The sequence below is a fragment of the Corapipo altera genome, unplaced genomic scaffold, assembly GCF_003945725.1.
Source record: "Corapipo altera isolate COAL_440 unplaced genomic scaffold, ASM394572v1 112, whole genome shotgun sequence".
NCBI lineage: Eukaryota > Metazoa > Chordata > Aves > Passeriformes > Pipridae > Corapipo > Corapipo altera.
Genome location: NW_020884899.1, coordinates 9,983,831 through 10,004,517, shown reverse-complemented (window position 1 = coordinate 10,004,517; position 20,687 = coordinate 9,983,831). Strand labels below are relative to the sequence as shown.

Sequence of the window (20,687 nt, the reverse complement as noted above, 5' to 3'; positions counted from 1 at the left end):
AAATGGAAATACAGTGCCTGGGGGGGCTGGTGGCAGAGAGTGCGCTGGAGACCCCAAAGCTGCAGAGTACATTCAACATTCCCACAGAATGCACAGAAGACCTGCTTCAGAGGGTGAGGCATCAGAGCAGAGAGCTGCCTCTGGTCTTCCTTTGCTGCATTCCCTGTCCCCGTATGCGAGCATTTGAGCTATCTGCACTGAGCAGCCCCTGTCCCACACCTCCTGATCCGGGACAACAGACTGCTCCACTTATCCCTTTCCATGGAGGGCCAATCCCTTTACAAATTATTTTATTTTCAATTTTTAACTTGTCCCAAAACTGTGATAAGGCTGGTAGCAGGCTCTATCTGACTAGTTGTCCAGTTGCTTTGTGCCTTAAGAAGTTGGGAAAAATTACATCAAGTGTTTGGTCATAAATTGAAGGGAGAAAAAGGCAACTTGTGACAAGACATTGTGATGTGATGTGTATCAGAGGTGATGAAGTTATGATCTTAAGAGTCTTTTAAATAAAGAAAATGACCTTTAATCATTCATTTCATAAATGATTTTATGATTCTAACATGTCTAGCAGCATCCAGATCCTTGATCACTGACTGAACTTGAATGAAAAATCTTATAGAAAAAGGGAAGCAGAAAATCTGTCAGACTGGGAGAGGTTGATAATACCAAAAAATAATTAAAAAAAAAAAAATGAATGAGTTGGGGTTTTCAATCTGGTTAGAAATGTGGAATCCACCATGCCAGTGCCTGCAGGAGGTGAGTTTGATGGATTTAATCAGGGAATCATCTCAATCAAGAGCTCACTGGTTCCTAGGAAGTGAGGGCTGTGCTGCAGCAGGTTGCTGCCTATGTTTTGGATACCAGGAGTTTGCCAGGAGCTCCTGCAGAGTGGGGGTATTTGTGGGGCTGAGTGTGTCCTGCAGAGGTTTGGCTGATCACTTGCATCCCAAGTGTGTTCCCGATTGAACAATACTTCATATTTCAAGGATAAGTCACTTCCCGTCTTTCCTGGCGTTGCCTGGCTTCACTCTCAGAGCCCATTCTGAATTAAAATGTTTGCCTCACCTGATGGAGACGGGTGCCAGAAAAATTCAACCAGTCTATTAAAAGATATGCAGATTCTCACGCATCCCACAGGGCTTTGCCTGCACCATGGGGATGGATTTGTCCAGGTATTTTTTGGGCAGTGGATTAGTGACCATGGCTTCCCCATTTCCCAGCCCAGTAGCCAAGCCCTGTATTATCCATGGGCTCCTGGTAGGAAAACACCAATAGATGCCAAGCCCTGGAGGGCTTTGGAGGAAAAGTCCCAGGGAAAGGCACTTGCAATACAGGAAAATCCCCTGGGATTTAGTTCTAAATGCTGAGACTTCAGGGCTAAGTTTCTCGCAGCCTTCTTGTCACCAGGAATACTCAATTAACATCAGGCCTTTGTATAAAAAATTTAAAAAGGGAAATTACACTTGGGTAATCCTCTTTGTCTTAATTTTCCTTGCTTTGTTACTCCTTGGCTGAGTGAGATGTAATATATATTTATAGTACGCTGAGGAAAGAGGAGGTAGGGAACAGCTTATTCCAGGCAGCCCTCTGGACCTGACCCATACTTCTTGGTTTTGTTTCTCTGGATGTGGGGGAGTCTTTGCAGAGAGCAGTGGATGCTTTCCGCACCCCTCAAGCATGTGAGACCATAACGCTGATATTTTTTGCAGCATGATGTTGCCTGACATCACAGCCAACCACACAGAGGGTGCAGAAAAGTTAAATTTAAGTATCAGAAAACCTAAATTAATATCCCTCAACAATGTTTACTGATTCTGGATAAAACGCAAGTAAACCAGGGCAGCTTCTGTATTTATTGTGTGTCGGTGGGTGAGGCTGAAGACTTCAGATCAGAATGGACTGTAGTGTATTCTGCTGATTTAAATGAAAAATTAGAGATGTTTTTGGTTTTGTGAGGGGGAGCATGAGGCTTCTCACTGGAGCTTCTTGATGAAGAGCGGAGAAGGTCCAGTGACCTGATGCTGTTGAGCAATGACATGCCCTTGTGAAGGAACCCCTGTGGTGATTGTGGACTTGTGGAGTCAAGTTTAGCGGTGACCTAAGTAAGCAAATAAAGTGGAATCACATCAGAGGCCAAGGCTGAGGTGTCAACTGCATTGCTGAGTTGATGGGGGTATTCCTGAGTGGGAGGATGCTGTATGCTCAACAAAGGCAGGGAAGAAGCAAACAGCACATCTTTTGTGCTGAGAGGTTTTTACCCATCTCCTGTCCTTCTCTTCTAGCCATCTTGGTGCTAAAAGCCAAATTCTGCATTCCCTGTCCTCTAGCTGACTTTGTCCAGCTGGGGCAATGTGTTACATCGGAGTGAGTCTGGGTTTGAGAGGTTTTGTCCCTGTACCACTTTGGGCACCACTCTCTTTGCAGATGGGACTGGAGGTGGAGGTCACTTCAGGTCAGACAGCCAGAAACAAGCCCAGCCGTTTCCCAGAGGGAAACTTTAGGTGTGACTAAGGGTTGTGGTTGAGGGAGTTCAGCCTTGTAGTGGGAGAGTGTGAACAGGATGGGATTTCTGGATAGCAGAAAGCCCCAGGAGGCTGAACATGACTCTTTTAGACTGTGTCCCCTGCCAGCTCTTCCTCGATGGGTTTGCCCAGGGGTTGTGTGTGGCTGTGGGCTGTCCCCACCAGCACTGTGGAAGTCCCCTGGCACAAGAAGAGTGATGTGACATCCCTCAAGCCATCTGCTTTGTGGTAACTCAGCCTCTGCCAGGAGACAGTGGATGGGAACTCCAAATAACTCCTGCTCTGTATGATCCCGTTTCATATCATTCCATCCACCCTTTCTCCTGTTGATGCTCCTGGTTTTCACTGCCTTGTGATGATCTGCGGTGGAAATAACCCCGGTTGTGGTCTTGCTCCTCCACCCCCTCTCGGGAAGGGCTCCATCCAGCCACACATTCCCATACAAATCTGGCAGTCCATAGCAGGCAGCACTTCAGATCTGCTCCTAGGTTTAAAAAAAACACAAAACACCTTCATAAGCAGATTTTCAGATAAATTTCCAGGAACTGCCTGTTTCTTGGAAATAGAATTAATTCCTGCTTTAGGGAAATTCTAATCTTTTTAGCCCCTAAATTCTACTTTCACTTTTTGATCTTCTCTTATTAACTGGGTTTTACTTTCATACTAAGGGCAGAGGCAAGGTTTGGAGCACTCTGAGTCTTGCCTTGAAAGTATTTAGGGGATCCTCAGCACCCTGGTGTTTCAGAGCAGTTTCCATAATACTGCATGTTCAAAATATGTTTGTGGAATATTAGAAGTGTTGTTACCCTCTTTTTCTTTTTCCTTGTGAGTGGGGAAATAAAGAGCAATTTTTCCATGACCTTTATTGTGGCAGTAAAAGGAAGTCAGCAAAGATCCTCACACTGGTAGTGCAGTGTCTGAGGGTCATCTGTTCCTGTGGGTTTTACTCCTCCAAGATATGTATATGTGGGTGTGAGTTAAGTGCTGGGGACTAGAGTGACATCCAGCACACCCTGTATGGTGCCACACTGCCTTTGCACTCCTTTTCTAGGGCTAAAGTATGTAGTTAGGCACACGGTTCAGCCCCAAAAGCGTCTGTTTTATTGGGTGTTCAAACCTGGTATTAGCTTTTTATTGCTAATTTTTAATTGATACTTTGCATGATCACCTCTCAATGACCTATTTAGTCCAGGCTTGTGGGATGGAATGATTTAAGGAGGTGTCAAGACTCTGCTAAAGTGACAAATGTCAGATTATCTGGCAGCAAATTTCTTTCTTAAGGGGTTTGATGTGACAGAGACACAAGATTAAAATAAGACGTCGGGTTTCAAGTCTTCCTGGTAGAACTAAGAGTGATGGTTTATAATATATAATACTTGCAGCTAACTTTGCTCTTCAGCAGATACTTGAACCTGAATTTTGCACTGTCACCTGGGCTGAGCTGAGGCTCTTGAACATGAAAATAGAATCCTAGAATGGTTTGGGTTGGAAGGGACCTTAAACATCACCTGGTTCCAACCCCCGTGCCATGGACAGGGACACCTTCCACTCGACCAGGTTGCTCAAAGCCTCATCCACCCTGGACTTGGAACACTTGCAGGGATGGGGCATCCACAACTGTATCGTGCCTGCACAGTTACTCTCAGGGGCAGATCACTGGGTGCACAAATACCATGGCAATGAAAATTATCGTCACAAACTAGAGAACCACCCCACTGGTCTATGTGCTGGGCTGCATCAGCATGGGTCTGCTGTGGGGTCTGAGAGCTGAAACTCATCCCATACATTGTGTGCACACGTTTTCATGGTGTGGGGTGTGCACTGTGGGGACGTGGCTCCGTTCCCAGGCTCGGGCTGGTTTGCACATATATTCCCCAGTATCATAGTGTGCATTAGCCAGCACCAAGCTGTTTTGGTACTGCTCTCTTCCATGTTAATTGAATAACAATTTGAATAATTTGGAGCATCTGCTCCATTTAAACGACATGATGTTTCATTTCTTCTGAAGAGCCCAGTGTGTGTTCTTTCTAAAAAGGGGTAAATACAATGTTTATGCAACAGCCAAATGTACTAAATTGGTCAAAATGATGCTTCCCCCTTATCAGCTTCCCAATTAGTTCTGCTTTTATAGGTAAATGGTGTCATTAAGTTATTTGTGGTTTCAGGGAACCCAGCGAGAGCTTCATTCCCTTCATATCAAGGCAGTGCAAAGTGCTCTGGGTGTGTAAAAGGGATCATAAATGGGAATTAAACCCCTTTCCAGTCCTCTGATGTTGCAGAGTCCCTTGAAGCACACCAGGTCTGACTTCTAGTGCTTCATTTAAAAACAGGCAGAACAGACCTACTGCAGCTGAGCCCATGGGCTGTGGGTCTGAGCTGCAGGAGCTGAGCTGCATTTGCCACACCTTTTACACTCTTTGAGTCTCTCCGCTCCCCAAGCCTGAAGGTTGCTCTGGCATCCCTCCCTTCCCGTAGCCTTCCTCCTTGTGCTCATCTGTGGGCAGTGAGTTGCCGTTTTCCTGTCCTCTCTTCCCGCCCAGCTTCCTGGTTCCCACAGGAACCAGCCATGCCCCTCAACTAAAACGGAAACAGGCCTGATATAGTCATGACAGGGGTACAATGCCTATTTGACATCATGTCTACATCATCTTTTTGGGTTGGGCCAGGACTTTGCATGTCATTCCCACCCAGTGAGGGAATTCCCATGTTAGAGGATGGCATTGTGCACATCATCAGTGGTTGTGGCCATGTTTGGAAATCCTCAGGACTGGCTCTGAAAGTGTAGCATCCTGCGTTGATTCCTTTTTTGCCTCTGAGAGATGCTGTGAGTCCTACATACCCCAAATTTGGGACCTTGCTTCTGTTGCATAGTAAATAGCGATGGAGAGGAATTTCCTTACTCAGCCCCATGGGATGTTGTGTGGAGGCTGAAGTGGGGCCATAGTGTGAGCCGGGATGCAGGGTTTCTCAAACCCCTGATCCTGGCTCACTGAGGAGGATCTGCACCCATCCACCTCTGTCTGCATCCCCTCTATGAGTTAAAATCCCTCCAGCTCCACTCTGCTCTGCATGATGGAGGCCACACATGTGCAAGGAGCATCCTTCTTCTCTGACAGCTCCCCCCTCCTTGACCCACAGGGTTGTGGGTGCCTCACGGCCAGCCCCACAGAGCAGTTGCTGCTGTATGTGCATATTTTGGGCAAATTTGGGCAAATTATTACACAACCTTTTTGTTTTCCTCTCTTCCCACAGTTTTATCTGCAGGCCAGATTCACATGGAAGGGAGCCCGCCTGCTCCGTCCCCTCCTCCAGTTCACCCTCATCATGATGGCATTTTACACTGGCCTGTCCCGCGTGTCAGACCACAAGCACCACCCCACCGACGTGCTGGCAGGCTTTGCACAGGGAGCCCTGGTGGCTTACTGCGTGGTAAGTATGGAAAACTGGGCAGGGAATGGCACCAGGGATACTGGGAGGGTCCTTGGGGAACAGCAGATGCCTCTGCCATCTCAGGTAACTCTCCTTAAGATCCAAGGAAGTGACAGGAGGCAGCATTCTCCAGAGGCTCAGTCCAGGCAGATCAGGGTGCTGGGAAGGCATTCAGTCAAGGGAGAGTATTTCCCTCTTGCCCAGCATCATTGGCTTCTCCAGCTGTTCTCAGTAATGAGCACTGGCTCATTAGCAAGGCTTTCCACCAGCACCCAAGCAGAGAGTCTGGGGTAGTTGGGATTATGGCACTTCCCAATACAATCCATCCAGAGGCTGTTCCCGGGCATGGGAGCTGTGTCTGCCTGATAAGGGGAGGCAGACTGCCTTGATGGGTGGTGGGTTTTCATGGAGCAAAAGGGCTCATGAGAAAGTGGCAAACAAAACCTGTACCCACTTGTCTTTGGCTGCTGGGCTTGTTCTCATGCCATTTGCTTTCCAAAGGGTGACCTGATTGCACAGCCCCGTAACTCAAAGTGACACATGAAGATGTTTAAAGCTGGCAGGATGGGGAGCACCAGGTCAGGCAGCTGTCTCAGATAGACACAAAGGAGATGGAGGTTGTGGTAGTTTCTGTGTCTGTGCAAGCTCCTGAAAGCAAGATTTTAACAGCTCACCACTTTTTGGGTTGGTTTTTTTAAAATTTTTTTTTAGCTGATCTAAAAGTATATCAGCCTAGGAGACAACGGGTTAAGTTCACTAATGTTACATTTTGCAAGGAGAGAGAATAGGTTATTTATGTACTTCCCATTCATTGATAATATTCCAAAGCTGAAATAAAAATGTCATTGTTGGAAAGTTTTTATGAAGTATTATTAACTCTCTGAGCAGTAGCTGTTGGGTTTTCCCACTGCTTGATGCTGGTGTCCCATGCAGAGCTGGCAAATCCGGAGGGGGAAGTGAGAGAAGTGTTTGTGTTTTTATGCTTGAGAAGTGGAATAACAGCAATACATAAGGAGAGTAGGGACCAGACAATCCATCCCAGGATCCCAGCAGCGGTTTCAGAAAGACAATAGCTCTCCAGATGCTCGGGATGGGTGTCCGGCTGCTTCCTGGCTGGGACAAGCAGCAGGCCTAGCTGTCCCCTCCCAGCCCTCCGGCAGCTGGAAGCTGTGCTGGGAAGGGGAGGCTGCGGCGGTGCTGGGTTAGTTTTCCTGTGTCGAGGTAAACCGACATAGGAAGCAGCTGCCTGGAGTTTCCCAGGCAGGCTCTGGTTTGCCTGCAAGCCTGGGGCAACTTGTGTTGCTCTCTCAGCTGGCCTGTGGAAGGGGCAGTTGTCTCCAAGGGCTTTGCAGGCATAGCTCAGTGACTCGGAATGTCTCAGGCCGCAGCTTAGTACTCAGGGCAGGGTTTAAACCCAACCCTTGTCCCATTTCATCAGCTTGCAAGGAACCATCAGGTGTCTTGCTGTTCTCTAGAACCTGGCTTTGCTGGTGGGACCCTTTGCCTAGGAGGGGCTGGCAGACTTTTCTTCATCTTGGGGCGTGGCAGCGAGGGACAAGAGGAAGAGTCATCCTGCACTCCCTGGAGTTTTCATTGAATTAGTAGTTTAGCAGCTTTTTGCTAATATTATTGGTATGTTCTGGTGGTTCTTGCCCAGCTCTTGTGTCCAAGCCTCTGAAGCAGAGGAGACTCATCACCTCCAACCTTGAGTGCTCTCAGCCACCCCTTCCTCAGCAAAGCACTCAGGAGTCCACTCTCCTGATAGTCAAGAGCTGTTAAAACACCACAGTTATCAGGCCATAATTTTCAGAAGAAACCAATTGTGGATTTCATCTCTGAAGGCTGCCAGAGCTTAAATCCAGGTCGTGCTGCAGCAGACACGTTTGTCTTTCGGTGCCTGAAATAACAAGCAGAAGACATTAATGTCAAGCACTTCCAGCTGATGAAACATTCAGACTTGGATCCAGGGTGAAATACGATGAGGATTTCTTAAATAGAAATAGTTTTTATATGCTTGCTATGTGTTGTGTAGTTCATGTCTCATCTGAGGGAGAGAGAAAAGGGGGATGTTGGAAGGACATGCTCCCAGTGTTGCTCTGGTTAGCTTAGATGAGTTGTTTTAACCTCTCTGTATATGATTAAAAATTTCTTCAATATAATGAAAAGTAATAGGAATTGTTAAGTTGGAATATAAGATATTGGCTTACTTGTATAAAATGCTCTCAGCCTTCTCCTGTCAAGTTTTCTTTATGGGTGGAGAGCACCTTCTACAGGAAATGGAGCTAATCCAAGTGAAAAACTTCACACGTTTATTAGTCCTTTTTTGTGTTAAACAGTTCAAGCATTAGGAGGATTTAACACACTTTTAAGCCCCAAAGATCACGTTTCATGATTCCTATAAATGTTTATATAACCTCCAGCCATGTTAAAGTGAAATACAGTTTAAAGAGAAATGAAACCTCTTAACCAGTCTCTGAATGAAGCCCTGAAAAGCAGCATAGTAAAAGCTAAAATACCCAGGATGACACTCCACCATAACTCATTCCTGTCCAAAATAAGGACCAAACTCGGTGCAATCCCCATATGCTTCTTGCTCTCAGCAATCTCCTCCCATAAATTGATTTGTCATGGCTATCTTGGTGCAGAAGTTCGACATCTTTTTGATTGAATCCAGTTCTCCAAGGTGGACAAGTATTTGAGATGGCATCAGAAGTGCACCAAACCAGCCAAATGGGGGGGTTAGAGTTATTAACAATCCAAAAGAAACCCAGTGCCAGAGCAGTTTAACATGCTTTTACAGCATAGTGCTGCAGCAAGAGGCCAGACTCCAGCTTGTGATCCTTGGTGAGGTCAGCTGGATCCTGTTATTTAACCAAAGGTACAAATGCTGCCACTTGGATGCCCTGTAAACAACTTTATGGTCTCTGTTATACGATTAGATGGCCAGACACCAGCACATACACTAAAAAAAGAACTGTTTTATAAATTGTCTCCTTCTCCGCTTTTCCACAAAGCAATAAAAGCCAAGCAACAACAGCTCAGCTTCCTGCATTCCCAGTTACAACTGTAGGAGTAAATTGCTGCTTACAACAGGTTTGCTGTCAGTTCAGCTTGGTGCCTTATCTGCTGATAGGGACTTGCCAAAGTTATTTCCAAGGACAACTAGACCTGCTGCACAGGGCTCTGGGTAGTTAGAAAATATGGAGATGCAGGTAGGGGAAACCTTTGCTTCCTTCCTGTGTTACCCAGCCTGGAAGTAGTAATCTAACATTATTCTTTGAGCATCTTGGAATTATTTTTTCACCTGATTTATCTGGTTGCTTAAATGTTGCATTAGAGAACTGTGGGAAAAAAAACAAATGTACTGCTAATTCCTATGGCCATGTGCTGGTCATCCTGGGACTTCAATTTAGCAAACTCACAGCTCGGTCCAGATTATCAGGGCTTAAGGATGTCCGAGATGAGCTGGCCAATTTGGGCTGGCAGACGCAGTCGGTGGCAGGACGGAAGCTTGCAACTTTGGTGCCAGGTAACAAAATGATGAGGTTTTGCCACTTCTCACACCATCCAGAGGATCTGTGCTGTCTGACTCTTTTCCCTTCTGGAACAGGGCTGAGCTCTGGCAAGGGTGAAAGTGCCCCGGTCCTGGAAGACTGATAAGCTTTGTGCGGTGGCTGCCAAAAGAGGATGTGGAAGTTTCCTCCCAGCATTTTGTTTCTTATTGTGTTGCTACCTTCCGAAATTGCCAACCTTTTCACATCCTGGAGAGGGCTTACATCACGGGATATTTAGGAAGAAGTAGTCAGGAATAACTCCTCCACTGCTTAGCCTTTGGCTTCAGGACCAAACCCTGGCTCTGTATCGATACTTTGGTTGGGGCATGAGGAGCGTCACTCACCATTGACTCATTGCTGATAACTTTTAACACAGCTTTGATTTGAAAGCTTTTAATTGCCTACCTGATATCTGGCTGAATGAATTGTTTCACACTGACTCCGTCCCTGAAACCACGCACCATGAGTGAGGACAGCCCTTTGGAGACCTCTGTTATTTTATTGGAGTGCAGGTCGTGTATCTGTTTCCTGGCTTTTCAACCCATTCAGCAGAAGTTTGGGTGTTGCACTCGGTGATTATGCAGTGAGAAATGAAGTTGTTCCGTCATGTTTTTACACTGTTTTGAGAGGCCTGAGCCTGTTTCTGCACTGTACAGAAAGGTGGTAGCAGGCACTTGGGATTTCACAGCTATTGGTGTTACAGGCAGGCATTCAAGAGCACAAAAAGAGCTACTTTTGCAGATTAGAGATGTCTATATACTCTGTAAACCAACTTTTCAAACGAAGCATCACCCAGTGTGGCTAAGTTTGCCTTTTTCACTTCCTTCTACAGGTGTTTTACGTCTCAGATCTCTTCAAACCCAAGACAAAGACTTGCCTGCCTCCACCGCCCATCCGGAAGGAGATCCTTTCACCTGTGGACATCATTGAGAGGAATAACCATCACAACATGGTGTAGAACTTCGAGAAATCGGATGGGTGTTGTATTTTATTTTAAACTTTTTTTTTTTTTTTGCAAAAAAATGACTGCTGACAGCAACTACCTGCTGCTCTCAAATCTCATCAGACAGTAGAATGTAGGGAGAGACTTTCTTGCCCGACCAGTAAAGTCTTACTCTGTGGTCTTTTCAACTTGCAACATTTTGATGAAAGGGGTGGTGGTGGTCAACTAAGGCAAAGGCAACAATGAGAAAGAAAAAAACCACAAAACACAAAAGCCGAACAAACAAAGAGAGGTGCCGGAGTTCTGGATGTGCAATTGGTTTGAGTGTTCATGTTGTAGTGAACGCCAAATTGTTCATAGCCCAATGAACACTAAGGGATTTTGGAAAGCTGGCCATCCTAGGTTTTTTCTTACTATGAAGATTTCCAATGCCTGCGAGAAAAAAAACAACTCATGTCTAAATTGTATAGCACTATATACAAGCAACAGCACTGAGTCAAGATCTGGGGTTGGTTTGTAAGAGATGCTTTTTTTTCCTTTTGATCCTAGTTTATTTTTGCCTCCTCTATTCCATACTGTGACTTAATTTAGAAGAAGCTTGCCCAGTCCAAGATCTCCGAAGGGTCTCTGTTCTCTCTGTTCACACTACCTACCTTTAACAAGCGGCCCTGAGACGCGCAGTGAGGCTGGAGATCTCCCTCTTCCGCGCAGAGAAGCCGCATTTCTTCCTCTCCGCTCGCTCCCTGGTGAGGGTTCATCCTGTCTGAGCCCCCAACATGGCCCTTCGTGAAAAGAGCATCCTCCACTTCCTGGCCATCCCCCTCCCCAAAAAAATCACAGCAGATTTTCTGTGTGCCCACGGGAGCTGGTGGTTTGCAAGTGGGTAGCAGCGGCTCTGCCGAAGACTCATTCGCACTACAACCTCGGGGCTGAGTCCTGGGGAAACTTTTATTCTGCAGTTTTGGGACGGGCTGCTGGGCGGCACGTCCTGGCCTGGGTGTCAGTCGGTTTGTGCATCCCTTCCTCCTCCTCCTCCTCCTCCTCCTTTTCCTCCCTTGGGCACTCTGGTGTGCTCCATGGCAGGTACCAGGTCCTGTGCTCCGCTGGGTCACACTGGTGGTAAATCAGTTGTGCCGATATTGAGTGTGATGACTAATTTTTTTTGCCCAGAAACCACAGGTTCTTGGTTTGCAGCCCTTTCACCAAGCACGTTTGCAAAGGGATCCCGCAAAACATGCAGAACGGCCATTTGCACATCCTTCTTACAGAATCCGTCCTATCATTTCAACTTATAGCAAGCTATGATTTTTTTTATATTATAAATATTATATAAATAATGTATAAAACCTTAAAAATTAACTATGTAAAATATTATTTCTGAAACAATTTTAGATATATCCACTATGACTATAAACTGTGTCCTGACCTGTGTTATTTACATTTTGCTGCTTAAAAAAGCATTGAATTAATTTTTTTATAGTCGACTAAAATATTGTAGGTCTGTGGTAGTAATATTTTAATGAAAATAACTACAATTAGAGACACTTGTATAAAAAAATCATATTAAATTGTCTGTATTTTTGTAATGTTCCATTTTGTAAAGAGAAGAATATTCAAAGACTTTTGTAGAATACAAAACTGAAGTTTGTATCTGCGAAATTATTGCTGTATAAATGTGCTTTTTAAATAAAAGCTCATAACACAACTAAACATCCTGGTGCACGTTGTGTTCTGCCTTTGGGTTGTCCTTCCCTTGCTAGAGAAATAAGGTCCCTACCCAGTTGAGACTGTGACGTGGATGTTGAATGACATTTGGGGATGTGATGGTTCAGGAGGGCATCTAGATAAAAAGGACCTGATGCTGCTTTCAATGGGTGTGTGAGAAGGTCCCACCAGCTCCTGGCTGGGGACACTCATGGGGTTTTTGCATTGATCTGTTCTTTGGTATGCCTGGTCTTAAAGCAAATCTCAGTTTATTGAGGGCATCTTTAGCAATGTTTATTTAAGGAAATTAACAGCTGCTGGCTGTCCTGGACAGCCCCTGCCTTGGAGGGCTCCCTGCACAAACACCTTTTCCATGAAAAACAGACACTTTGCAGCTGAACAAAAAACCACGCAGCTCACTGGGTTGCAAGTGTGGGTGGAAGGGGAAAAGAAGAAAAAAAAATGCCACAACAACATGTTCTCAGAAAGGCACACGTGCACAGCATACAGTTACGAGGCAGCCTTGATTTTATTTTTTTTATTATTGTTATTTTCCTCCTCCTACAGAAGCAAATGAACTTCTTGGTGGTGACACACGGTCAAAGCTGCGTTTCGACCACTCCTTGGGTGAACCACATCAGCGAGATAACACAGCACAGAAATAATATGCAAGAATGCATGACAGGAAGCGAATACCACATCAAACTGCAAATAAAGAGCAGGTGGAAATTAAGCCAGCAGAACTCAGCTAGCACTTGCTATTATTATCCTAATTAGAAGTAATATTTTATTACACGTGGATAAACTTCGTAAACCCACACCTGTCCTAAATGCAAAGAAAGTTCTTATGGTGCCATGTGTGACTTGAGTGTAAAAGTGTTTGGGGATTGAGTGGGTTGTAGAGGTTACACATCAGCTTTGGGGCAATGGCTGTTGAGGACAGATGCCTTATCTCCAGTTTATCTCCAAAATATGTTGCCTGGATATAACTAATCCACATGGGAGGAGGAAACACTGCCGTGTCTGCCTGTGCCTGGCAGGAGCCTGGCCCCATGGAGCCCTTCATGTGCAGAGCTGGCTCTGGTGCAGCAAGCCCTGGGCTGAGAAAAGTGTTTGCCTGCATCTTAACCCCAGCTACTTGGAAAAAACAGGAATACAGATGTCTGGGTGAAAGAGGAGGGCTTGGAGAAGTGTCAGAGGGGAAACAGCACTGGAGGTGATAAGAGTTAGGGCAGGGCTGTGGGGCCAGCGAGTCATGGGACCTCACTCAGGATGTGTGGGTCATGTTGGCGAGAGGGAGAAAAGGCCATGGATAAATGTATAGAAGGCTACAGGCTTGGACGCTATAGCATGGGGCTGAGCATCAGCAGTGCCAAGTCCTATTTCTGGCTGAGCAATGGTCATTTCCTCCTCTGCTTCCTGTCTGCCTCTCCGGTGCTGTCGGATTCCATCTGATCCCGGGAGGGTAAGGGCAGCTTCGCACGGCAGCATGTGCTGGGTGGGTGGGTGCAGCTTTGGTGGGGCTCACCCGTACTGACTGGTTGGGAATTAAATGAAGTGATAATTACTGGAGGCACGGGTGGGAGAAGGTGATACGTGGTGTCACAGTCCATGGGGACCTTTCTGGGCACCTTTTTGGTGATACAGAAGGAAATGAGCACTGATTTTAAACGAGCATTTCAATGAAACCCCACAGAGAAGTGAAAACCAAAGGAGCAGAGGTGTAGATACCTCAAGCCCTAAGCACAGCGACAGGGCGTATCTATTGCCAGTACTTCCTGAGGGGCAGGAAGGAAGTGAAAGAGAAATGGGTGAAATGGAAAAGAAAACAAACCCAAACCCATACGAGCGCTTGGATCCTGAGGCAACCACTTCTGCAGTGTCTGCAGGTGCATCTGATGCTTGCACCTTGCACTGCTGGTGCTGTGGTGTTTCATCCTTCCTGCTGGGGTGCTGAGCAGCCAGGAGACTTTGGGGTTTGCATGCTGTAGCTCCCTGCAGTGATCCTGACGAGGCAGACAGATGAACAAACTCAGATGTGCTCATGCAAACAAGACGTGTTGCTGGAGCCTGAGGCTGGATGCTGGTTGTGGCCTTTAGTACTGCAAAACCTGGGCTCTGCTCATGCTGATGCTAATCAGAGGTTGTGGAGCACCCAGCCGTCTGCCTTTGATGCTGGGGCCTGGCTGGCAGATCCTTTCTGCACAAGGGGACATTCTGGTCAAACCTGTCTTTTTTTGCACAGAGACCGGTTCAGCGTGTTTTCAAAGGCAGGGATTCGTGCATGCACCTGACTGCCATGGGAGCAGGTCCTTTGTTCCAGGGTAAGAAAGGTTTACGCAAGCGCTAGGTTCGGCCATGTCTCGGTGTACCTAAACAGCTTCACTCAGCAAGAATGCTTGGCAGCCTTCAGAGGCTGAAGCTGTTGTACTTCTGCTCAGTGATTTTCGGATATGAAGTTCTCAATCAAGGGAGGGGGAGGAAGGAGATTCATCCCGCAAGCAGAGACCTGTTTTTCTCATGCTCCAAACCTGCCTTGTTTTGGGTGTCCGAAGGTTTCACCCAGCTGATTGTAAAGCTGAAACCAGCATTCAGTCATGGAGCTAGAGGACAGGTTAGGCTGAGGTCCTGCTGCACCAGAGGGCTGATGTCAAGCCCATATCCATGGCTGGAGTGCAGCATGACTGTCCTTGGAGTCAGCACCCCACTTCAATTGCATTTCTCCCCCCATTGTCCCTTTCCTTTGACACACCCTCTGCCTTCATCCATTATTCTCTTCTCAAAAGGCAAGTGATTCCTGCCTTGTGTTTTCCTCTGGAGACCAGATCAGAAGTTCAGACTTTTATGAATGAAGTGAATCACTTCTCTCCTGGCTTCTGTAAACATGGTCCCTATACCTACCCACAGACAGGACCTACTGCCCCTTCCCTCCAGACTTTCCTACCCTTGTTCCCTGGGTGCCAGGTGATGCTTCTGACACAGCCCTGATGGCCAACTGCTTGTCTTACCAAGCTACATCACAATTGAATAGAAGCTGTCACCTTCACTGAAGAAAGAGAAGATAGAAAACAACCTCCTATTGACTCAGTGGGGGGAAAAAGACACACAAACAAACCCCAAAACCCAACAACTTTCAATTATCACCTTTGCATGCCACCCCCACTGGCACCAGCCGGCGCAGGAGTGCCTGCGTTAGCTTGTCCTGAGTTATAATTTCCTCGGGGCACAGACTACACCTATGTGTGTGTTTGGGTAATAATGATCCAACTGGTTGTGTTGAGTCCCTGCCTCGTCCTATCTGTAGCTAGAAGGGAGTGAAGTCACCAGGAACATCTCCCAGTTTCCTTAGAAAGTCTTGTTCTACGAGTTCCTGCCCCGCTCTAGAGCCGACTGCCACCGCGGCGGTAGCTCGCAGGCAATGCTGCTTTTAATATATAGTGGTGTGGCCTCGTGCAGCATTTAATTTTTGTCTTTAACCCAGAAAATAACCATCTTTGCTTCTGTTTTGCTTTTTGTTTTTATCTTTCATCAGGTGACTCTGTGTGCTGCGTTTCGGGACACGTGAAGTGTGAGGCTGCCAGACAACTCAGTGCTGGTGGCAAAGGCATCAGCATCTGCGGTGTCTAAAGGCATGAACTCTGCAGGGTTTGATCTCACTTTATGTGAAGGGTTCATAACCGGCAGGAACAATGGGCTATTATTTAAGAAAAACACCTTTTAGTGTTTCCACGTGTCAGCAGAAAGTTGAGAAACAGAACCACCAAAACACCAAACTGTGTGTACACACATATCTATGGATGGGAGAAATGGGAATTGTGGGGAATTCAGCCTGCTCCTGAAATCTTTGAAGTGATTCAAAACATACCAAAACTTGAAATAATGTGACTTCTCTTTCCCACCTGAAAAATGAATAAATTGAAACAAAGCCATCACTTCATTTGTTCAGGAACTGGTGTGAAAATCTTGGCTTTCCCATCACACTTTGACATCTCCATTTCCAGGTGTGTGGTGTGACTGCATGAGAGCTGAGGTCAGCCTGAGATATAAATTAAATAAAGGAACATTTAATTCTTGCTAGGCTGATTTTTCCTCTGGAGAAACACCATGAATGGAACAGAAAGAACAGTGCTGCTTTAACTCCAAAAGAAAATAAAATCTAAAAAGAAAATAAAATCTAAAAAAGAAAAGAAACCCTCTTTTTATCCAAAGGAGGAAGGGAGCCAGATCTCCCATGAGCACCATCATTTCAAAGGGACCTGCCTTCTGCACAAGTGCATAATTTGCTTATTTTCAAAGAAATTTTAGTGATGTTGAAGGCAAATGAGTAACATTGTTCCAGCCTCCCAGGGCTTGTCTGAACAAGAAAAGTTGTTAATGTTTAATATGAGGTAAAATTTTAATCCATTTCATTAAACTGTGTAGATATTCTTAGTTCAGTTTTAAGCAGGATTAGTTGTGTTTACCACAAGTCAAGTAAGCACAAGAATAACGTCAACTGATATAAGCCTTGCTTAAATTAAAGGAAGAATAGCTACCAAGACTTAGGGGAAGGAAGAAAAAGCCCATTCAACCTTTTATTTAAAACAAAAAAATGGGGATTTTTTTCTTTACAAGGTATTTCTTTCCATGGGAAAACAATAAAACCCAGAAAAAATCTATGAAAGTTTTGCTTGTAAATGATGAGACAACTGCAGCTGAAAAAACACTACTTAATTCAGGAGAGGTAATTCTTTTCAGCAGACCCAACCCTTGAATGGATATGGTGCAAATCTGGGTCTGTTAGACTTGGCATTTCCAACTCACCTACCTCTGAGAGTCACCAACAGTGACCATCAACAAATTATTTAATGCTGAGGCCGGTGGGATGCTCCAGGCCTTGCTCAGAAATCAACCAGTAGCTCTTAGCTGCCTATGGCCAAGGTACTGCAAGTCCTTTAGGAAGACATCCGGGCTTGATGTGAAGTTGACAGATTAAATTGGATTTCCCACATCCCTTGGCCAGCTGTCCCACTGGCTCATTGGCCTCACTGTTAAAAATATGTTAATTCTTCCCTTGGTTTTCATTAATAACTGCTTCTGTGTTCCCATGCCCCATATCCTTTTCCTTTTATTTATCAAAAAAAGCTTTTTCTTGTTAAATTGAGCCATTTTCCCAGAGCTGAATTCCCTGATTAACTTTTCATGGGGTTTCCTCATAAATGATGCTTCTAGGTTTAAAATTTGCTCAGGCTTTTGCTTCCCCTATAAGAACATAAGAAAGGCTGTAAGTTCTCACAAAATCAGTGGGGAAGGGACCAGCTGGGGACCAATTTTCCTTTGTACAAGCAATTAGACAGGAGCACCTTCTGCTTGTAGGTCAGATTTAATCTGGTGCTCTCCTAAAGGAGAGATTCCTTATCAGGTCTTAACCCCTCCACCTTCCAGGCCCTGGGAGAATAGAGGCTAGACAGCATTTGCCCTGCTTCAAGCCTTCTTCAGTCAGGCATCTTATCTGCTAGACCTCAGGGTACTTCTGAACAGCAGATAACCCTCTCCATGGGGTTGTCTGTAGCTGCAGAAGAGGCCCCTTTTCAAAATGAGCATTAATGACTTCCAAACCAATGTGTAAGATGCATTTCATCAAGCAACATTGAAGGTGGGCATCATTTCCAAGCTTGGGGGGGGAGGGGGATAAATACCTTTATACTTGGTTTAAATCAGGTATGACACTGCTAGGCAAGTGAACTTGGCCACCATGAGCCAGGGAACATATGGCAAAAGTCTCAGAGGTTTGGAGATGACTCCATGGGGTGATGTGAAGCTGAAGGGTTAAGTCTTGGAAAGATGAAATTGTTGTGGATTAATATGTGCCTTTAAACTCACAGAGCACAACAATCTATACAGATTCCAGCTTCCAGAGGAGCTACAGAGGAACTGGAAGTCACTTCTATGCTAAATTCTTGCACTGCAGCTGATGTACCAGCAGAACCAGAGCAAAGCTGAATGCAGATGTGACCTTGCTGAGAGCACAGAGCAGCAGCAGCGGGGGTTGATAGAGGATGGGTTGATAGTAGATAACTGCACAGACACCAGCAAACCCAGGCTGAACAAAAGGCTGCAGAAGACTTTCCACCCACCCTGTGCTAATAGGCTGGAGGGGTATTAGCAGGGCTAGACAGAGGGTTACATCTTCAGTCTTATTTATTATGGACAAAATATTCAAATAACTGTGTGCCTGCTCCCTGTCTGAACTGGCACTGAAAATAGGAAGACAATTGCCTGGCTAAGCTCTTGCAGGAAGATTTGAATAGAGAAGGCAGGTTTACTGGAGGCATTAAGCCATGCATGTCTTATCTTGCAGCGAAGGGAGACGTTCTGCTCGGGTTAGGCACCGAGCAGGTGGATTAACTGTTCAGAGGAAAGAGCATGGAAAACAGCTTTCTTGCAGAGCAGGTCTCCATACAAATAAGAACAGGCAGCATGGATTACTGCTTAAGCTAATGAACCACCGTCAGACCTCACTGGGAGAAGATATTAGCACATAGCGGTACAGCCTTCGACAGGCTGGCACCTCTGCAAGGAGCCAGAGGCTCTGGGAGAGAACAGAATGCCTGTAGCCAACCTCCCAAAATACACATTGTGCTTTAATGGAAACCTAACACAAACATTTACAGCACTGGACCTGTAATGAGCTTCCAGTTTGCCTCAGGACGTTTTCTCCCAATTTGGTTATATTTACGAGCAGCTATTTTTGTTTAAGTACTGAAGGGGGGGGTGGGGGTTGTGGAAATGGCATGGAAAGAGCTTCATTTGCCCCTGCACCCACTGCTGCAGTGGGGAAAGGGCAACCTTTTGGGGCGGTTCACGTCCATTCATCAGCTGCTGTGCTGTATTTTTTGTTATGAGGAAAATATATACAGTTTTGCAGATAAAATCCAGGTAATCAAGGGGTTTATTAAAAAGAAAATGAGCTTAAGAACAAAGAGAGACAAAACTAAGGTGCCGAGGTGAACAGGAGTGGAGTGAGGTTGGGGCATGGAGGTGGGTTTGGCTGTAAAGCAGTCACCCTGCTCCACCCATGGAAAACCTTTCATGGGTGGGTTTAAGTTCTCCAGGAAACCGGCGAGGGTGTCAGGAGTCAGAAGGGAAGTGTATCCTCAAGAGACATCCGTATGGTATTTCCCCCTATCTACACTATCAGCCAAGGTAGGTAACCTTATGAAGAGGAAGCCAATCTGCTGATATTTCTAGTCACCAAAAATGCTTGGGGTTTCTCCTTGCCATTCCTCACTTTATCAAGGCAGCTTTGAATTTGGGGGTTTCCCTTGAGAAATTCCAATATTTTACTGTGTGTTTTCCTTTGAATCGAGTCAGAAAATCAAAATATTAACATGGAATGGGAAATTCCAAACAATCCCCATTAGGAAATGTTAAGCATTTTTGTGCAAATCTCTTTGCCCCTCTACAGTGCAGCCCCACATAGCTGCAGGCACTAAGCACTGATGAAGCGACCTTGACTCCAACATCGCTTAAAATATCAAAGCACTCAAGGCATACATTTTTCTTTTCTTTCGTGCTTCAAGATATGCTACAAGGGGGAACAGAAGATTAATTATTTTGAAGTAAGTGTAGTGGCAAGGCTCGTTCTTTGCCAGCCCACTGGCTGGGGTAGAAGTGTGGTGAGCTCGTGTTCACCGAGGCAGCAGTTATGCAAGTGCATTTGCTTACCATCCTGAGAGATACTGCCTGGAGTCACGCTCCAGAGCTCAGGACAACTTGGTCCTCCTGGCATAGCTGCCGGGTTCCTCAGCAGAGATTACCTGTCTCCTTCCCCCCCCCCGAGCTGTGCTAATAGCTCCTAAACCTTAAGAGGACGCTTAGAAATGGTGAGGCCATCCCTGCGCTAAAGCCTCCGGGGAAGGTGATACTTGCTGTAACGACCCATTTCCTCTCCCTAGAGCAATGCAGGGAGGACAAGTGGGAGCTAATATGCCAACAACAATGAAGTGATGGGGGTTAAAATGACTTCAGTAATACAAGTCGCCCAGCTCTGGTTTCACGTTCAGTTTGCTGAGTGGCATCTGCCAAGCACCTAAGGGTGTTTGGGAATCCCGGCGTTGTTCTGTCAGGTTATTTGGATGCTCTGCTCCTGCTACTGCTAACTGGAAACAAGGGATCTAAATAACCTTTTATGTACGGAACCCAAGTCCTGAGCATGAGCCCTGCACGCTGCACCCATGTTCTACTGTCACAAATAGCATGTCATATAATGCTTAATCTGCGTAAGCCCATCATAATTAGATAAAAGTCAAGCAAAACATCCTTCACCTTCTGTAAATAACTCAGGCCAGAGTCAAAACAAGTGCCAGCAGAAAGAGCAAGTTCTTACAGCAACGGGATTTCCAGGAATGCTGCTTTCCTTACCGAAAAAAATCTGTCGTCCGAATTCGCGGCATTTGAGCAAACAGGGGCTAAGCCGAAGTGAGAACTAACTGCGGGGCTCGGCAGCACATGTTTCACATTAAGGAGCTGTTTGAGGGGCCTATGTGGCTTAGT

The 20,687-nt window shown here is 45.8% G+C and overlaps 1 protein-coding gene across 1 annotated transcript in view; it reads left to right on the top strand.

Moving 5' to 3' along the window:
* PLPP3 (phospholipid phosphatase 3) overlaps positions 1-12,158 on the top strand; it is a 44,240-nt gene extending 32,082 nt beyond the window's left edge. The window contains exons 5-6 of the mRNA XM_027649039.1: positions 5,775-5,951; positions 10,338-12,158. Of these exons, the coding sequence (XP_027504840.1) occupies positions 5,775-5,951; positions 10,338-10,463 (303 nt within the window). The 3' untranslated portion in view covers positions 10,464-12,158. The remainder of the gene's footprint in view (positions 1-5,774; positions 5,952-10,337) is intronic.
* The last annotated feature ends 8,529 nt before the right edge of the window (positions 12,159-20,687 follow it).